This window comes from Scatophagus argus, chromosome 11 (assembly GCF_020382885.2).
Source record: "Scatophagus argus isolate fScaArg1 chromosome 11, fScaArg1.pri, whole genome shotgun sequence".
Taxonomy (NCBI): domain Eukaryota; kingdom Metazoa; phylum Chordata; class Actinopteri; family Scatophagidae; genus Scatophagus; species Scatophagus argus.
This window is the reverse complement of record NC_058503.1, coordinates 3,155,745-3,175,814: the sequence shown is the minus strand read 5'-3', so window position 1 is coordinate 3,175,814 and position 20,070 is coordinate 3,155,745. Positions and strand designations below refer to the sequence as shown.

At 40.1% G+C, this 20,070-nt stretch overlaps 1 protein-coding gene across 1 annotated transcript in view; it reads right to left on the bottom strand.

Annotated features, from left to right (window-relative positions):
- Nucleotides 1-20,070, bottom strand: part of LOC124067349 (contactin-associated protein-like 5) — a 79,943-nt gene that overhangs the window by 25,046 nt on the left and 34,827 nt on the right. The window contains exons 9-14 of the mRNA XM_046404643.1: nucleotides 16,446-16,589; nucleotides 16,163-16,322; nucleotides 12,855-12,961; nucleotides 10,821-10,940; nucleotides 7,175-7,375; nucleotides 957-1,113 (exon numbers count right to left, since the gene is read on the bottom strand). Coding sequence (XP_046260599.1) covers nucleotides 957-1,113; nucleotides 7,175-7,375; nucleotides 10,821-10,940; nucleotides 12,855-12,961; nucleotides 16,163-16,322; nucleotides 16,446-16,589 — 889 coding nt within the window. The remainder of the gene's footprint in view (nucleotides 1-956; nucleotides 1,114-7,174; nucleotides 7,376-10,820; nucleotides 10,941-12,854; nucleotides 12,962-16,162; nucleotides 16,323-16,445; nucleotides 16,590-20,070) is intronic.

Here is a 20,070-nt window from a genome sequence, read left to right as displayed (position 1 = left end):
ATTTATCGCGAGAAAATGAGAAAAGGACTTCTGTTTTCTTAAGATTACGGGATAATGACTTAGAACTGGAAAATGAGCGTCTGGTTCATTTGATCACACCTGATTTCAGCCTTCGAGATCACTGTCACGACTATCGAGAATGATTCATAACCGTGATGATCACTGATGTGTACTCGCCCGCAAAGACGCAGCCAGGCAAGTCTCCTCCTGACGACGATTGATCTGAACGTTATCTCACAATGCAGACACAATGCATTTTCTGCCCATGTTAGACCTTGATTGAGGTGCAGTCTGATGCGTAGATCAATAATGAGCACTCCTTGATCTGACACTTTCAGCTTAAATCAGTTGCTTCAGTTGTCAAGAAGCCGTCTATGCATGCTGGCATGGCACTGCTGATCTCTGATAAACATTCTATTATTAAGAGGAAACGACCTTTTGTTTTCTTGCGATAATGTGATAACGGCTACATTATCTGCCTATCTTTAGATAACAAAGATAGATAACAAATTAGTAGTTAAGATAATTTAAACATATTAAACATACAATACAAATTTAAAAAGTTAAAAGACAAATGCAGCCATGGCTGCTCTCGGCTTCCGTATAATTTATATTTTGAACCTTATTTTCAGAAAAGGATGGGTATACTAAAAGTGTGGATCAGACACACACTACACTAAAACTAATGCAATATAGAAGTGCTTCTGTCACTCCTCCCTTCACGAAGGTTACATTGTTCAGTTTTTGTTTAAAGCGTTCTGGAGAGGTGTTGATTCAACTGTATGATCACTGTGGAGGATGCAGTTTGTGGTGGTGTTGAACCGTATTATACAGAGAGGTGTTGTTGTTATTTAACTTACCCTCGGGTTGAAAACATCTCTTTTAACAAAAATAAACCGCAAGAAAAGAGAGAAAGGGCAAGAAATGTCATATTGCTTATGTCTGCACTAGCCTACCATGTGTCTGCATCTGCATCACAGTTACAGAAGTAGTTCATGTCCATGCAGTTCTCCTCCAGGCTGCAGGAGCACTGCTGGACTCCAGGCAGGAAACCTCCCCAGTAGCTTCGTCTCTCTCCGACCCGGTCCAGCCACCAGGACAGTGGACTGCCATCTGCAACAATGCACCACACAGTCACTAACCACTGGAACATCCTGATGCCTGCCAGTGCCAGAGCTCAAGCTCCAACAGGTCAAGGTCATGGGATACATTTGGAGGACTGCATTGGTTTGCTTCACTGCATTAAAAAAAAAAAAATATGAGGAAGTACAATGAAAGGAAAAAAAATCAAAGAATTCAAATCAAAAAAGCCTATTCTGCCAAATGCAGCTGTGCTGAGAAGCTTACATAATATAAGACAAGAGATATGAGAATAAAACTGAGCAAATAAAATTAGGAATGAAGGTAACAAATTCTCACAAAATAAAGACAAACACAGGTTTAGGTATTAAGAACAATATGCTCTTAAATCAACAGATGGAACACTATGGAAACGCATGGGAAAACAAAACAAAACAATTCAAGCGCACTTAATTTGGTAGCGCTTAATAATAGTGCAATATACAAGATATAAGATATTCACATGCACAAATGCGGCAATGCGTGCGTATAAAAAAATTCATTAACATTCATTAACACACAGTTACACCTCAGTGTCACTGTTTATAGTCATATACAACACACACACTTGCTCATAAGCACAAAGACTGTTTTATCTCTGTTGTTGTTTTTATCCTGATTCTCTTTTATCAGCTCAGCCTAACCAGGGACTGCAAGTTAGCTTGAGCTAGACGCCCTACAGACATTACATCTGTTGCATTGCTTATTGTTTATATGCAATAAATAAATTAAAAACTGTGCTGCAGGCTGAGGGCTTATACAGAGACCTTTCTGCAAAACACAACCCAAAATAAACACATTAAATAGAAATAAATATAATAAGGAACAGAAAGTCAATTACAGGACAAACATAGCGAAGGAAACTGGGAAAGAATGAACAATTTAAGAAAATATCACAAAAGAGATTTGCTTTCAAGTGGAAACAATTCCTTTCTGATAACTCTCTTAAACGAACTTCTTTCCTCATGAACTGTGCGTGTTGCACTTGAACTAAAATGGCTATTTTATTTGCATTCATTTACGTGTTTTGATTCTCTGCTGGCATTTCATGACACATTGTCTGTCTCTGTCAATGAGGCTACAGCGAGGCCATGAAGGCACAAGTCATTACTTCCACCATGGGTTTAAGTGGTCCAGCTTCAATCATTTGCCGCACAATGTGACCCTGCATAGGAGATGAGGCCAGCAAGCAAGGAAAAGCCCATTAAGCTACATGTCACAATACATAATCAAGTGTCACATGCTATGCTGCTTTCTTCTTACCCAGCATACATTATCGCTGCATTATGCAGGGTTTTTATATATGCATACATGTCATATTTGTCTAAGTCACCAAGAGGGTCTCAGACAGCAAAGAATATCTCCATCAGTTCACTGTGTTTGCCCATGTGAGATTCTGCTCTTGTGTAGATAACGCCACTGTAAATCTCCTCTAAGCAGCAGCTGATGGCCTGCGACTAACGCTGTAAAACCACAGTCTGAACAGAACTGTAAGGACAAAAGTTACTTGTATTCAGTGATGAAGCGCATGCATGAAAGGAAATAATGTGAAAGGCAACATTTGCATTACAAAGGTTTAAAGCAATACACGCTTCACTGTCTTTAGCCTCTGTCGCTGTCCTTGCACTCACTGCAGGCAAACCACATCCCTTTCCTCCCTTTTCTGCTGCCCTTTTTTAAACACTATTCAGCCACTGAACAGGTACACAAATAAGAAAAGGCAACAATCGATACTTCCTGAAGGAGAGGTGAGTCTCATTCTCTCTCTCTCCTCCAAATTGGTTCGATATTGACAGGACTTGTTCCCAGCAACAGAGCAAATGCATCTTACTCTCTCCTTCACTGGAATGAACGGCTACCAACGTTGTGACAACTGTTTCATAACCCCCACCCCTCGCCAACACTGCAGTGTTCATTACATCCACGACACGAACAAGTTAAGAACATAACATGATATTCATTTACAACAATTTACTATAAGTGCATGTAAACTCCACGGGAGCTAGTTGTCATCAAAAACTGTTTTGTTTTAATCAGTTTCAAGCAAACAGCTAATAGCATGTTCAGAGCCTGAAAATAGAAACCACTGGTCGAATAGGCCAATATCATCATTCTCAGATGTCTTGTTTGCATGAACCACAGTCAACCAGACCAGTCAAGGTGGATAAAGATGAGTGCGCTTTAGGCTTTAATGAAGGTTTTCTAAATGCCAAGTTGCCTCACCATGCGTGCCTAAACAAATGTATAAACACTGACAAAATATTGCTATAAGAATATGACAACAACAAGCAAGACTGAAGAACAGCTCACTAAGAAGACCATTAAATTGCCGTTGTGAATTTTTGCCACTTCACTGTCTCGTTAAAAGCCGCCGAGCTCCCAGTTCTCCTCAAGAAAACATATTACATTACCTGCGTGTGAAAAAAGCAAGCCTTTAATAATGGAAATCAGATCATAGTTAAAGACCATTACATGCACATTAAATGAGTGAACATCTGTGTTTTAAGTGACAGAGTCTGTCAGGAGAGATGGCAGAGAGGAGACATGTTACACATCCTAACACCACAGCTGGAGGTGAACTTCAGAGGTTCTTGGCACATGCCTGCATCTAGAATCCCAGAAGGCTGCTTAGACAGCTGTGGTTGTTGTTTTTCTCCCTGTTAATTAGCATGGTAAGCGCAGTTTTGTCCAATAATTAATTTCAATACCCTGTAAACTATGTTTCTTGTCAAAAGCCACTCAGAAAAGTGAGACACAAAGAGACATTTAACTTGTTCCATAGGAGCTGTCCGTGCTCAAACAATGAAGGCCACCATCAAAACATTCAGGTTGTTCCAAAGTGTTCATGAAGCTATAAAATTGCTTGTTTTCTGCCTCTCTTTGATGTCTGGCGCGATAATGAACTTGTTTGTTTTCACATGCATGGCACCCTGGGAATGGCAGAATCTGGGACTTCATGAATGTTTCATGATTCAAAAGGAAATGTTGTTTGGGCCACTGTAGGTGCCAGAGAAGTTCAAGATGAATGCACACAGGAAGAATGGACACTGGCTTTCTAACTATTGTGAAAATATGACAAGAGCGAGGCAGGAGTGTCGAAGGGGCATCGGCTCCCAGCGTTACAAAGCACAGCACAGGCAGCCTTACTATTCACAATGTAACAACAACAACAAAGCTTCTGTGATACCACAAAGCACAGCACAGTCAACACACACAACATCCATACTGAGGCCATGACGACTGCCTGCATGAAAAACCCAGTACACTCATTCACTTGAATTAGCCCATTCTGGTGATGCAGTGGAGGACAAACAGCACAGAAGTCCTAAAGACCCCACAGAAAACCCTTGAACCCTAACACAACACAACCTCACTTTGCAAAGCACTGCATTGACCAATAACTAGGACAAGATATTTCTGCCATGTGCCTTGCAGTTGTCATAACTAAAGAGAAGAACTAGGAAACAGCTAGGACTAGGACTCCCGGGGTGTGAAGACAGCTGAGAGGTGAGGCACCAGGTAGCACATCAGCAGCAGGAACAAAAACATGTACAGCAGGAATAATTAATCTTACTCTCTGAGTTGAAGATTTTTTTTTATTATTATTTTTTAATGTGTTCAAACCAGATAGATAAAGATGTTTTTGTTTTTGTTTTTTTATGATGAGCTACCAAGGCAGTTAGTGAGGCTTTTTCCATAGACCCTTTAAGCTGAGTCCAACCAAGCAGTGTTGATCTGCGTGTCCAATTCCAGTTCAGCTGTGTCGAGGAGTACCAAAGGGCACCAAGCTGTGCCTGAGAGGGACTTCCTCTGGAATGGGGTCAATGCGCTCCTTGTGGTTGATGTTTTGCCCACCGCAGTCAACCTGTGTGAACCCCCCCCCCCCCTCACACAACACAAGCCTGTATTGATCATGTTCATGTGCAGAAGACCAAACAAAGCTATTTTCAAAAGTCTCTGTATGTCTTCAGCTCGCAGCACTTTTGTAGCTTCGAACCGAATCTCTGTGGTTTGAAGTTTAGTTTCTCTCCTGCATCCATGTTTGGACTTTCAGGTATCTGCTTTATTTTACTGTTTCATCATGCTGACTTTCAGTTGTGGAAGTCAAGTTCCTACGAGTGAAAACCCAACATTTATTGTGAATTATGAAGAACTTAAAGAAAATTAAACGAAGCTCTGGCAAATGTTCAGTAAGGAAGAAATGTCTGGAGTGTGTCTCATACCATCCTGTCACTGACTGTGCTCATACCCACTCATAATTTCTAGCTGTCATTGTCTGGGGCTGTCCATTTCCATATCAGCTGCGACACACCTACATCGTTAGCCTATCATTTTGCTGCTGTCTTTTAAAATATGACTCTCTCTACCATTGCACATCCATGCTGCCATTATGCAAGCCCCACCACCTCCCTATCACCGCCCAGTCTTCACAGAAGGACCGGTTTCATCATTTCATCAGACTCATCGAGGAGTCCTAAGCCACCACCACCACCACCACCAGCGTCCGTACTTCACAGGAGATTTATCTTGCTGCTGCTTAGGGCTGATGTCCCTCAATCACTAATCTCCCTGTTCAGTCTAAGTGTCAAAGATTTTCTGACAAGATTTAATTATCATGTCATCTGCTATAACAAACAATCAGCATGTCAGCGGATATTCTTCAATACAAAAGAGAGGAAGAGCACACAGTGAGATGTTACTGTGAGTGCTGAAGGTTCTTTTTACTGCACCTCTGGAACACCTGACCATTACACTGTCAGGGGCTTGAATGACATTGCATTCTAAATACACAGACAGCTTTGCAGCTATACCAGCTTCCACTCTTCTGGGATAATTCTGCAGTGTTTCTATGGAAATTGTTGCCCCTTTGTGCAGCAGAGCATTTGTGAGGTCAGGCACTGAGGATGGACGAAAAAGCCTTTCTCACTATCTCCATTCCAGTTAATCCCAAAGGTGCTTTATGGGGTTGAGGTCAGAGCTCTGTGTGGGCCAGTTAAGTTCATTCACCCCAAACTCATCCATCCATTAGTTCATTTTATTGAATGTTTTAAACAAAACGACTGGCCACATTTTAAAAACTGCACCTTTAATATGATAAAATTAGACATCCTGGATTCTGGTTCATGTCTCACCAGAACCTTAAGAAACACGCCTTTTTTTTTTTTTGTAACTACAGCTATTTTATGTGAAATAGTTTATATGCCACCACAATAGATTTATAACTGAAACAGCAGAGATAAAAGTGAAGTGCAGCTTTAATTTAAAAGTATCGTATGAAACACTGAGGACCATATTCATGCAAAGTCCCCTGTCCCACAGTCATTTTTAATACTTTAAGCCAACGACTGCCTGAAGTCTGGAATCCATGGAGATTACCAAAATGCTATTTTTCCTGCTTTGTGATGCTTTGCCAGACCTTTACTGCAGCTGTCCTAAGGTGTTGTTTCTTTGTGGGACGTTCTGCCTTCAGTTCTGTCTTCAGGAAGAGAAATACATGCTTGATTGGGTTGAGGTCAGATCTTGGACTTGGCTTTTGAAGAATATTCCACTTCTTTGTCTTTTAAAACTTAGTTAGTTGCTGTCACAATATTTATTATGCAACCATCCAGCACTGTTGTCTTTGATGGACAACCAGGTCGTTTTGTGTTGCTGAGCTCACCAGTGTGTCCTCCTCCCCTCCCCCCTCTTTTCTTTGATTTGGCCATTAATCTTCCTGCTATCTCTCTGATAAGAGTATTTGGTTTTTTGAAGTCAAAGGATGACCTGTTTCCTTTGCACCTAGGAATCAGCTCCAGGTGATTACCTGCTTAATTGACATAGAAATAATGAAGGAATTGCCCACACATGTCCATGAAACCACCTTTGAATCAATTGTCTAATTAACTTTGGTCCGCTGAAAAAAGGGGGCTTCATATTAAAGAGCTGTAAGATGTCAACACATCCATTTAAACCTGAAAGACAGCACTTCATTCATATTCACTAAGCCAAAAAAAACTGTTGGATTGAGACTCATAAATGATACAGTTTAGTGCATTCAGAGGAAAATAATGCTCACCTTTCGTATTAAAGAGACGAGATTTCTTGCAGTTGTAAACCACTTCTTGTTGGCACTGTTCCGAGCCTGCTACAATGGCATTAAGTTGCTCCACTGAGGCACTGTAGTTGAACTTCATGACGTGAGGTTTGTGAGGAGAGGAGCCCTGGACTGTAACTGGAGTAGGGCTGTTGTGCGTCAAAACCGTCCACACCTTCTCCTCTGAAAGACAAAAGTCAATCCGTTAGCATGAAATATGTTTAATTGTGCACCTTACTCTCTAAATACAAAAGCACATATTTTATGTTTGGTTTATTTCTCAAAGCAAATGTCACAGTTTGGTTTATTACCGAGGGTAAATGTGAGTCATGACTTTCAGAATTCATTGTTACATTAAATTACATTTCACATTCAATGTTGGCAGAAATTCATTGACAGAACTTTCATCCATCAACTTGCATGAGATTGTTGAAGTTTGGCCTTTTTGTTCATGGAGAGGCACACTTAAAAAAAACAAGACATAAAAAACATGAAAATTAAGTGCAGAATATGTGCAAATGCTTTCAAACAAGCTAACAGAATATGGCAAACTACAGCACCGTAATTGGTAATTGAACTGAAGTCCGAAGCTGCTTTTTCAAGTTCACAGAAAAACAGTAGATTAATGAGGTGATAAAAATAAATGATATTGTATTACAGTGGGTGTTTTGATGTTGCTATGCAATTGCTGTGACCCATTTATGTGTCTTATTTAACTATACTCAGCATCGTGGCCAAGATACTGAGTTCATGAGACATTCAGTGTTGTTGTTGTTGACATTTTACAAATCTCTGCAGCTTTGCATGACTGAAAACCAAACAACCACTCTCTCTAACCCTTTGAAATTAACCTTACAGTTCCACAGGACACTGTCTTATTACAGCCGAAGTCAACAATCTGCATTTGTTGTTTACAGCATGCAACACTGTGAACTGACTGCTTTCATATACAAAAGGTACTCAACAGTTTGCACTTTAAAATTAGATGAGGAATCTCTATTTATTTCCTTCCCCACTTTCGCTCCCCGCTTTCATTATGTGGGTTTCATGTTTACTCAGTGTTGGAGAAAATCCCTCTCCGTTTTCTGATTATTCACATCAGGTTGTCAGGCTTAGAGTTATTTACATTTCTAATAGATTCTATAATTGAGGTCAAGTTGAGGCATATCTGCTGTGGAATAATACCGATTTATGTAGGGAAGACCGAAAGCACAGAATGCAAGAATCAGTCAGCAAGAGGTGGCAGCACTCTCCACTGTAACATTACTGGTACATTAACCTTGCAAAGGACAACGCAGCTGAGGAAGTTGTGACAGCTCAGTCATGAATATTGTCTCCACAGAGTCAAAGCTTAAGTGAACGTGTTTTGTCCTATATGTCATGAGGACTGTGGATCAGGCTGTGTCCCTCCCTCAGTCTGTCAAATGTCATAACTCAGGTGACAGCTGAGGTGATATAGAGCACATTGTGCTTCTTGCCATCAAAAGATCATACCGATACAGCAGGTCTGATGTGGCGAGAACAGCGAAGGTCCAAGTTTCAAAAGAACATTACCTCTAGGCTATTGACATCAAAATAGCTACACAAATCCAACGCTCTTGCCAAATTATACTTACTGCATTAGAGCTGTATACTGGGGTTATGATGCAATATATTCTGATATACTCAGATACTGCAAGTTAGGCCCTGTATTGTTTCATATGCCTACGTTCTTACTATATGTGCTTACTTCTTCCTACTTCAGTTGACGTACTGTTGGTGTCAAATGGCTGAAGACAGATGATAACACTGCTGTCTAGTGGTCAAGGGTTTAAACATGACTCAAAACAAACCACTGCCACAAAACTTTGCATGTAAACTGAACTGATACAGTATAACAAAATATAATATCACAGTTCTTAAAGGCATCAACTTAAATGACTGTTAAATGAAACAGTTTTTTTCCAAAAATCATCAAGTTGCCATGAGATTGAGTACAGATATTTGTGCCTCTAAGAGCATGTTGTGTAGTGATATTTTTGACTCCTTACTCTTAACCTTCGTTTAGACAGAGGTGCATTATTTCTCCTTGAGCAACACATAAATATCATGACATGCTATTTGAAAAATCAATGGTCAGTTTTATCTAATATGGATATCATAGTCCCCAGGAGATGAATCCTAACAGTCTCAGTGCAACCCTGACATTTGCATAACAATCAGGTCAAAGTCACAACAATCCAAATCTAATGGGCAGAATTTATTGATTTTTTTTTTCCATTTTGGACATGTTTCCCCTTTAGTTAAAAATGTCTTGCACACAAAATGTCTCATAAGTTAGTGTCAGACTTCTGTGAAATTTATATTAGTGCTCCCATTGGGGATTAACCCATTTGACTTTAATGACCCCATGCTCTAATGAAAACTGCAGCCTCTAGAGGCCACTGGTGGGGTTTTCTAAGCTTGTTAATTAAGTTGTAATCTTTTCATGACACTTTTTAATTTGAGAGGCCACAACTTGATTTCAGTGAAACACAAGATGTTTCTTGTGACCAGCTGGTCCAGTGGGTTCTTGCACTTTTTTTTGCTGGGGGCACTCTGATAACTTTTCCCTCTAAATTCTAAAGTTTAAGACATGCTTTAGCTTGAAGGTTGCTCTCTCTCATTTAAAAAAAAAACTAAGAATTTTAATGCAGGTCTGGGTTATGTTCACACTGGCTATTTCCAAAAAAACAACATGAAGTTAAAGAACTGACAGGAAACTCATAGTTTTGGCTATTGCCATCCTGAACCATCACACCCACGTGGGTAAGTAAAACAACATTGGCTGACAGAAGTTTATGTTGCACTTTAATATTTCTGATGTCTATAATAATGTTCTTTGGTGTCACAAAGCTCATAAAGTAATAACTAAGATCATTATTAGGATTATTACACTGCAAATCGACTGCATGTCATGAATAATGACAAAGAGGTGTCATGTACAGAAATATTCACTTACTTTTTGATGGACCTAATGAACCGGCAAAGTACGCAGAGTAGGATGCAAGCACAGCACTCTGTTTTAACTGCTTCTGACTGACTCATCAATCAGGGAAAATCCCCATACCATTCTACCATGGTTACCATAGATTTCTGGAAACATAAACATGGCTTACACAGACTGATTACAGGATAGCTTCAGTTAAGAATAGCTACAGTTAAAAATCAGTAGAAGGCTCTGTTACTCTTGGAGACTTAATAATAACTGTAAAATCACATATACTCTATTTTGCTGTCAGAGCACAAACAAACTGTCTGACGGCTGATCGAGACTGTGTTTTTCAAGCTGTCTCAGCCTGGTTGGATTTAACCAAACCAAACACGCGAGGTGTGAAAGCTCCCTGATATACTGAACTGTCGCAGTGTAACCACACGGACATTTATGGACAAAGATATTGACTTTTCACAGGTATGTTCTAAACTCTGAGGAACTGGCCTGAGTGGCTGTAATGATTCATTACTGGATGGTTAACTGTCAGATAGCCGGGGTATGGATCGATGCACTGCCATCTCTACGTGAGTGGACTCTTTACTCTGAGTTTCTGCCAGTTCTCAAAGGACCTCAAAAAGAGTAAAGGTGACAGCATGTGAACTCCAATGATCTCACCTGTCATGTTGCAGTATACCTGTGTGGGCCCCAGGGGACCACTCCCATCTGGATCAATGGAGTAGAAGCCCGAGGAGCTGCCAATCAGCTTGTAGGCCTCACAAGACGACTCGTAGATGGCTGGAGGGAAGCAGAGTGAGGACACAAATCAGTTACTCCTCCAAGAATCAGCCCACGCTCCAACAGCTTTCCACTTGCTGAGAAAACTGACTGCAAAAATCTATCTTTATTTATGAACTGTTTCTCAGTCATTGTTTTCATCTATCAAAAAAAAAACAAAAAAAAAAAAAAAACATGTGTGCATTCGATCTATATCAAGTTTTTGCTCCAGTGCAGGTGATGATGCAACAAACACTTCTATCTGATAGTCATATGATATATGAGCTTTTTTTTTGTTTTATTTGCACACATAAGACTGCATAAATTCAAATGATGAAAAGATAAGAGATTGTCAGGAGAGGTCAAGGTGTATATGGTGGAGCTCCCCTCCCTTCAAGAAAAAAAATACAACTAATACAACAAAAAAAATTAAATAATCAAAAGCAAGCCAACACAAGGGAGGAAAATGCTAAAACAAACAAAAATAAATGACAATAAGAAACGCACACACACAATAGGCAGGAAAACAACCAACCAATAGATGATGATATGTACATACCCTGTACATACTGTAAATGATTGTATATCTGGCACTTACTGCTTATTGCACTTCTGGTTAGATGCCAAACTGCGTTTCGTTGCATTGTACTTGTACATGTGTAATGACAATAAAGTTGAATCTAATCTAATAATCTAATCTAATGATCCAATAATCAAAAAATATACGTAAAATAATCTGGTGGAAAAAGGTTTAGTAATTTAGGAGGGAACTTGAAGAAGTTTCTATACAATAAAGAAAAAGGCAAGGACGTATACTTGCACAGCTGATGAATATTTGTATCATACACTGAAAGAATGGACAGAAGTCTCATTACAGTTTGAGAGAGTTGCCAATATTACAAATCCTTTTTGCAGTATATAAAGTTTATGAAGACTGGAGGGGTATGTATTTGCCCAAACAATATTATCATAAATCAAATAAGGATAAATCATGGAACAATATAAAGTTCACAAACAAGAAACATTTATGAAAGTTTACAGTTTGCTGGTGATCCCCAGTGACTTCACGATTTTGTTATGAATAAAATTAATGTTATTTTCCAATTTAAATTCTCATCAACTAAGATGCTTAAGAAACAAGTGAGGGGGAGAAATTTCTAGCATAGTATGTGACTACTGAAAGGCCTGATCATAATATAACCACTCTCATCCAGTGTCGAGTTAAAACTGTGACCTTCTAAACGTGTGCTGTGGCAGATACACCACCCTACCACCTCATTCTGGGTAATTCTAAGCAATTTCTGAAACAGCCGGTCCCTACCTTCTACACTTTCAGCTGTAGCTAGTTAGATGGGTAAACCCAATGATTTGGTTCAACATTCAGCCTCTGGTTGACTTTTCAATGTTTCAAGTTGCTAGAAATATTTTAACATTCAGAAGATGCTGTTATCTGTCACGTAGCCTCCAACATGGAAAAAAAAACTGTGTATGTCTGCATATAAACAAGAAATCAGTATTCTTGGGGAAAGGGGAATTTCACACATAGCTTCCAACAGTCGTCTCCACTGCAAATATCAAGGCAATGTTGGGAGGATGTCAAAAAATGACACCCGCAAGGAAAAACTGCTACATGTGGAGTAATTCTGAAGCCAGCAAGTCTAAAGCTATTTATGGATATTGTGAAAAACAGATTCGGAGAAATCTGAAAGTGAGAATAGCAGCGATGATTGCGAGGTCATGTCAGGATGAAGCAGGGCAAGTTTTCCGCTCTGAGTTGTACGAAGTGAGGAAAGCCTTGAGCGAGATAGGTGTGTGTGTGTGTGTGCTGAATCAAATGACACGGCTCAGTAGACCTGGGCTATACGGGGAGGTGCAGAAGGTGTAATGGCAGCTTTGAGACTAGCTGAAGAAATGAAAGTGAGATGAACTGCTCACAGTTGTGACAGGTTGCTCCAGAGTATCCTGTTCCTGAACAGTCGCAGGAAAAGGAGCTCCATGTCTGAGAGCAGCGGCCGCCATGTTCACACAGGTTGGGAAGACACCTGGAGGAAAGAAAAAAAAAAAAGTTTTCTCACCAATAATGAGGAGATTTATATATATTTATAGAGAAAGAGAAAGAGAGAGAAAACAAAGAATATTTCAAACTGACATTGGCAAAATTGGAGAACAACCAAAGCTGAAAGTATCCATCCAAAAAATTCCCCACCCACTCCCTTCAGGCCTCCCTCCAAAACCACTCTGCCGAAACACTCTGCAGTCTTCACGTTTTTAGTCTAACTAACACAAAAAAATATCAAACTTTGTTAAATGCCACAATCATAAAAAAATAGCAGATGTACCTCAGCCTAAAAAGGTTACCTGACAGTTACTGTTGACTGTTGTGGCCTGTGTGTGGTCTGTTTTCTGCTAACTGGTTAGCCGCTGAACGGCGTCTGTCGCGGCCCTCTGTCTCCAGCTCAGGAGGTTATTGCTCACTGCTGTGGGTGTGCGCTGCCGCAACTGATTGGATAGTCTCATCACAAGCCACAGATACTAGATTATTACATTTAAAAAAACTAGAATCTGAGTATTGATTACTGAAGTAGTGGCTTTGGATCTTATGTTGACTAATTGAATTACTGTTTCAGCAATAGTTCACGCTGAATAAAATTTTGTATTCCACTTTGAGGAGAAGCTCAAACCAGTGACAATTTCTTGGCAGCAAGAACAAAACAGAAGCAAAACAAAGCATCACAGAAACCTCTCAGGTGTGTGTGTTAGGTAACAACAGAAATACTTCTTTTGTTAGCGTTTGCAAACCTGATCTTTTATTTATCAGGCAAGCACGACCCCTACTCACTGTTCTCTTTATTCTTTTGTATGCAATTACGAACACCCGCTCTGGAGCTCACCCAATAGACTAATTTGCTGTTTATTCATGTTTCATTAAAAATCCCAAACAACTGTGAAATGATGGCGTCTCATACTGTGCCCTTGTCTGAATATAAAAAAGCTGACACGTTGAGGCGTTTCTCTAAAAATAAAAGCATTACTGTCACCTTCAGACTAGAACGCCTGTTAATGTGATTTTGACACAATGAGTGCTTCACAGAAAACTCAAACCACACTTCTGATTAATAGTCCCTTCCTCAAGCCTCCTTCAGTTTCACATAATTGCCGGCCTTTCAAGCGTGCATCTATAATTTCATACACTTTCATCTCCCACCTATTAACTGCAGCGGAGCGGGCCAGCCGCAACATGGATAAGATTGCAGCCGCTGGTTTAATTACCATCAAGCTATTTTTTGTTGTGTTCATGGTTGCCCTTACGGGTCATAGAATTACAGTACCCAGCACAGTTAAGTGCACACTGACCATAAATTGTCACAAAGTTTAATTATACACACAGAAAAAGAGATTAACTCTGATAAAATTAAGTAAAATTAATTTTCTCATACTCAGGGGTCACCAGGGAAACCGCAGTCAGTGAAATGAAAGTTAACATCAATGCAATAAACGCTGGAAAGGCTCCCTCACACGTCATGTCCTCATAACTGCAGTACAGGATGTTGCAAAGACATCAAATACACATCAAAAGCAAAAACAGTGTGGATGTCGCCCACTCACAAATTTCATTTTTGCTCTGCATAACTTTCTTTGTTGCTGTATACATACTGCATAATGCAAGTAGATGGTTGTTTCATTTGGACACACGAAACACTTTTTTTTTTTTAATCAAATGCATAATGGAGTGACTATTCACGTTCAAAAAATTAGGAAAAAACATGAAGTGTTTTGTAGCATTTCACATAGCAGTGTTTGCTTTGACGATAAAGTAAAGAAGGTCTCCTGGGTTTAACAGTGTGGTTTGGGTCTCATTTACTGTTGGGGCTCAACACAGCAGCAGCAGACAGCTGTTTTCAGCTCTGATAAACCCACTGTACACTACCTGGCCAGCACCAAAACAACAGGCAACCCAAATTAGCCTCTAGCCGGTGAGGAAAGCAGAACATTTAGTGGCTAAGGAGCTAGATATTTGAAAGTACAAGGAAAAAACAGAGCTTAAATGTTGAGTGAGCATTGGACTTAATGATTAGATTGGTCCATGTCTGCTTGATGTACAAATTAGCAAATGTTTGCAAAATGTTGCATTCTTTGTTCATGTAAATACATGTATTGCATATTGCACATCTTATGTGCATTATCCAGTGACTATTAATATTTAACAAAAACTACATTTCAGTGTTTTGTCCAATTATACATTGGGATGACTCACCATTATTGACCATTACTGACCATCTCTGACCATCATTATTGACACTGAATAGCATAATGCTAGCATAATGTTAGCTTTAACTAGAAAAATCCCCTGCTGGCAAGTCCTATCTCAGGACTAGATTTACTCTGCTCTGTGGTGATAGGCTTTATCAACATGGGGTTAACCCATTCAGCAAAGGCTTGAATGCAATAGTCCTGCACCCCGGGTTTACAATTTTGTGTTTGTGTTTTATAACCATCAGAAAGCGTTTACCAAGAGCTATTTATACCATAAAACTTTCTTTTTGTTTTGCCCCAGTCGCCACATCACTTTTGCACTCGTCAATCAATATCAGTTTTCCAAAAGATTTATGCGTCTTCATTTGGGAACTGAAAACATCTCATTTCCACAATCTGATGTTTCTATAGTGCATCCCTTCGCCAGCTGACAAAACAGACTGGCAGTACTGTGACAGTGGACAATCTGGACTACAAAGCAGATAGTTTGAAATCTGACAAAGGAGAGAATTTCCTCAAAGACAATACAAGATAAAAGAAAACTACGCTTTGCATGTTTTCCTGTTCCCACAAATGTTTCGAGCCCCATGCAGACATTGAATGAGCTCAGAGGTCTGTCAGTCCCGTTCACAAGGCCCACAGCTGTGCAGGGTAATGAGGGATAGGAAGGAATGCCACACAGGCCAGTCAGGAGCAGCTTGTTAGCATAGTCCTCTGCCAGAGAAGGTGTTGCAGAGTTTCTGTTGCAATTTAATTGGATGATCCTGTCAGCATGTTTGTCTCTATAGGACATGATGTCAGTGACTTTCAGGCGGTTCTGCAGACAACACACTGCCATCTACAAATTAACAATGTGGGCATGAATAACTCTCTGCTGCCAGCTTGGATAATGTTTGACTGCTGAATGTCCAAATTTTCTGTAAGATCTCTGTGGGAACTGCCCTCTAAGGAATAAAAGTATAAACAAAAAAAAATTCAAACTACTTTACCTGTCTCTTATATTGCAGGTGTCAAACTGAAGCTCATTATAATTTCCCAGCAATCCTTGCTGTACATGACTGAGATTCATTGGCTGCCTGTTGATGTATATGAGCCGCATACAGCCCTGGAAAGCCGAAGTCAGGGACTGACAGTCCGTGGTGGGACAGCCTGGTTGGAAAAGACACATGACGCAACCTTTAGTTTTACTGTACAGGCCTTCCAAGAAATATACTGTGTGTGTTCAAGAGAGAGATGTTGTGTATCTTAACGCTGTCATGAGAATCCACTAACCTCCAAAATAAAAGTTGCCTCTTGATTCCAGTTGTTCCCACAGCTCAAGTGTGGAGGCTGGCTCACTATCCACAGTCAGAATGATCTGTAGATTCCTGGTGTTGAGACTCACAGAGTGCCACAGACCATCATTGATTCTGTGACCTAAAGAAGAACATTTCACACAGAAAGACATACCTGTTATGTCCATTTTCCTGTAGACCTGCAGACTGTGAAGCATTTCTACTATTATACATTCTGGTTTATCTGAGTCACAGTCATAGTAAGTACTTTGCCAGTGATGAAACAATGGCCCTATGAGAACATGATCATTTATTATTTACATCCCCTGTGTTTGGGATTAGTTCAGGGAAGAATGTTAATTTTGTATTGTCTGCCAACGCTGCCGTCAAATCCCCAAATTTCCCCTCAGCACGGTTCCCTTGAACAGTTGTTGTGTCGCTGCTGACAAGCCTCAAGCCTCCTCCATCACCCTGAGACTCAAAACAACAAATCTCTCCCTCCTCCGCTCTGTCACTCGTCAACACAATTCCTGCTGCACATTTTATCTTTGAGATGAAGGTCATGTGTAAATGAGGAGGGATGACTCTAACTTCCATTTCTTTGTATTTGTGAATAATTTTGGGCAAATACAAATACTTCAACTACTGTGATTTATACTATATAAATCTCAAAAGGAATTATCACACTCTTTCTTAACGGCAGGTTTTCATTTCCTGGGAAAACCTATAAGTACCTAAAATATGATTCACTGTCATTCAGTAATATAACCTACACAACAGTACGGTATAGTAGTTTGACCAGCTGCAACATTACAATATTACAATATATAATACCTACATGTTTACCCTTCAGTTATAATAATCTGATGATATAATATAACAGGGTCAGGAGCAATTTTGTTTCAATATTGAAAACCTTTGATATTTCATTTAAATACATTTTCAAGACGAAACTGGCTCAGATACTCGAGTGATATAATTCTTCCTCTGTTTAAAGGGCAGGAAGCTCAGCTTTTTAAATAATTGACCGATTGCTTAATCCAATAGATACCTGGGAATAAAAATCCATATTAAAATCAGTTTAAACCCATTCAGTCTTAAAAAATATCTATTAAACCCCAAAAAGATGAGTAATAAGCCAACTCAGCTTGATCTACAAACCAATTCTTTTAAACTGACAGCTCATCTCACAAAGATGAAGGCAGCTGTGAATGGAAATTACTGATCCACGCCTTCTGACTGAGTTGGACTCAGGCTAAATTATCATCCAGATTTAGCTGTGTAGCAGTCTGGGAGCCCAGAAGGAACAAGACGGTCATGCAGAGTGCACCCTGAGAGTTATTTTAGTCAGATCTGTCCGGGCTCTTGGGAAACCTTGAGAATCTCTCTTGCAATCCAATGTTGCTTTTCGCTTACAGCACAACCTTTTATCCCAGAAGACTGTGAGTGCCATGGGCATTTTTTCTCCACCCCATTGACTGTTTCATGGAATAAGCATTGGAGCCGCGAGGGACTGCTGGCGAGCATCAGTCGGAGTTTCCCATCCCCCCCATTCAGCTCATATCTTATCATCCCCTCGTTGTCCTGCTGCTGGCCAAGCTTGACGTGTCAAAGAGCTATCTATGACACGCATACAATGCTTTTTGTAACACATCAGTGAGCTACACGACAGTTGCTCAACTGTTAAGACAAATAAAACATTTGCCTATTCTTCTTCTGTCTGACACCACATCTCTGAGCCCCAATGCTGCCTCCAGGAAATACACAGATCCATGTGACAGTGTCATGTCATTAATGTACCAAGCTGCAGTGGCAGCTGCCTCAAGTCCTTGACAACCCCAGCTGGCAACAGAAGCAGAGAGAGGTGAATGAAACAAAAGAACATTTTGGATGCTGTTACTCATAGTAGACACTCGTGCATCTCCTGGTCTGAGTCAGTCAAAGATGTCTGCTTGTGTGAAAATCAAGCCCATGCTGTTGGTGCAGATCATTTCTGTGCTGAGCAGAGGAAGATACAGATCAATATTCTTTCCACATTAACACTCTTGTGCACTCCGCTCAAGTACAGCACTTTATCAACCAGGGCCAATTGCATTTCTCCCTGAGCTCTATTTGTCAAACGGAGAAAGAGCATTTCAAACAATGAGGTGATGTTCCTAATAAAATTGAAAAATGAGAAGAACAAGAGGTCGCATTAAGGTAAAAAATAGGATTTTCAACAACTTTGATGTACCCTGTAGCTCTGTTTAATGAGTTTAATGACACCTCTGTGATCCTATTTTACCACGGAAAGAGAAAGGGGAGAATACTGTAAAATCTATCAACCTGTCTTTTAATTACTTTTTCATAACTTCTTTCTTTTCTGGTTAACACTAACGCTAACACCGTCACTAATGACCACGATGATTGTTCACCTGCACACTACAGAGGCCTCAAAGAGCAGCAACAGATAACTCTTTTAACTTAAAATAACCCAGGACCTGCACAGCATGCTCATGTCTACAGACCCAGCTGATCTTCATGCACCACAGGAGCCATGAAGATTCATCAGAAATGAGTCCACTTTCCGCCTGGATCACACTGTTTGGTTGTGATTCAGCACCATCGACAAGATTTTCAGCTGCTCTCAGTATCAAGCACCCATTTCACCAGTATTACTTTGAGGTCCTAATGAAATTAAGGGATTTACCCCCCATGTCTATGTTTGATGCAGCTCATTCACAGAGGATAAATCTGCATTTTACACAATAGATCCCGGGGATTATCTCGGTATGTCTAAAATGTTACCGGCCTCTGTGCTGAGCAGCTACATGAGCCTCTTGAGTTTGTTACCAAGATGCTATCAGAGCTCTTGCTCAATAATAATTTCAGCCATGACCTCTAAAAATCCACCCAAGGAGGGAGGAAAAGAAAACTAGGGATTCTATTAAAAATGAGTGGGAAAATAAACAGATAAACAACCCAAATGAGCGAGAAGTCAGTTCATATCAGACTAATATCAGACTCCCTCTTTATTCTGCTAAATTAATTTGCAGTGAAATTTACTCTTACTGTTATTGCAAACAACAAGATGACTGCAGGTCATACTCCCCATGTGCTGCAGCTCTCAGGTAATTTAATGCAGCTTGAGATAAATTATATAAAAGGGAATATTGTCCCTTAGGTTGTCTTCTCCATCTAGATTTCCCTGCAGCCCACCAGCTGCTGAAAGTCTGCCTTCCCCGGACAATCATGGTTATCTCTATTATCTTTGCTAAGCAATCCCATACAGAGGATTGAATGATATTTTTCTCCAAGTAATTCCAAGAAAATAAACTTTTTTTTGGAGTTCACTGAGGACAAAGGTGATAAAGGTAAGCCGGATGAAATGTCCCAGTCGACTGAAGCACACAAACGAGCAGCCAGTTGGAGTTGGTGTAGTCCACGGTACGAACATTTTGGGGTCTGTGTGCTCATGTGGATGTGTACGTCTCAAGCCCCCCAGCAAGAAAAATGAAAAAGGTGTACACATCTGTAAGGTCAGGAGTTACAGGATTTGGGATTAGGGCAATGTTCCAGCCCAGATGGTTTTGAGCTGTACATCCACTGCCATATTTCTACTCTTTTTTTTCTTATAAGTTTTT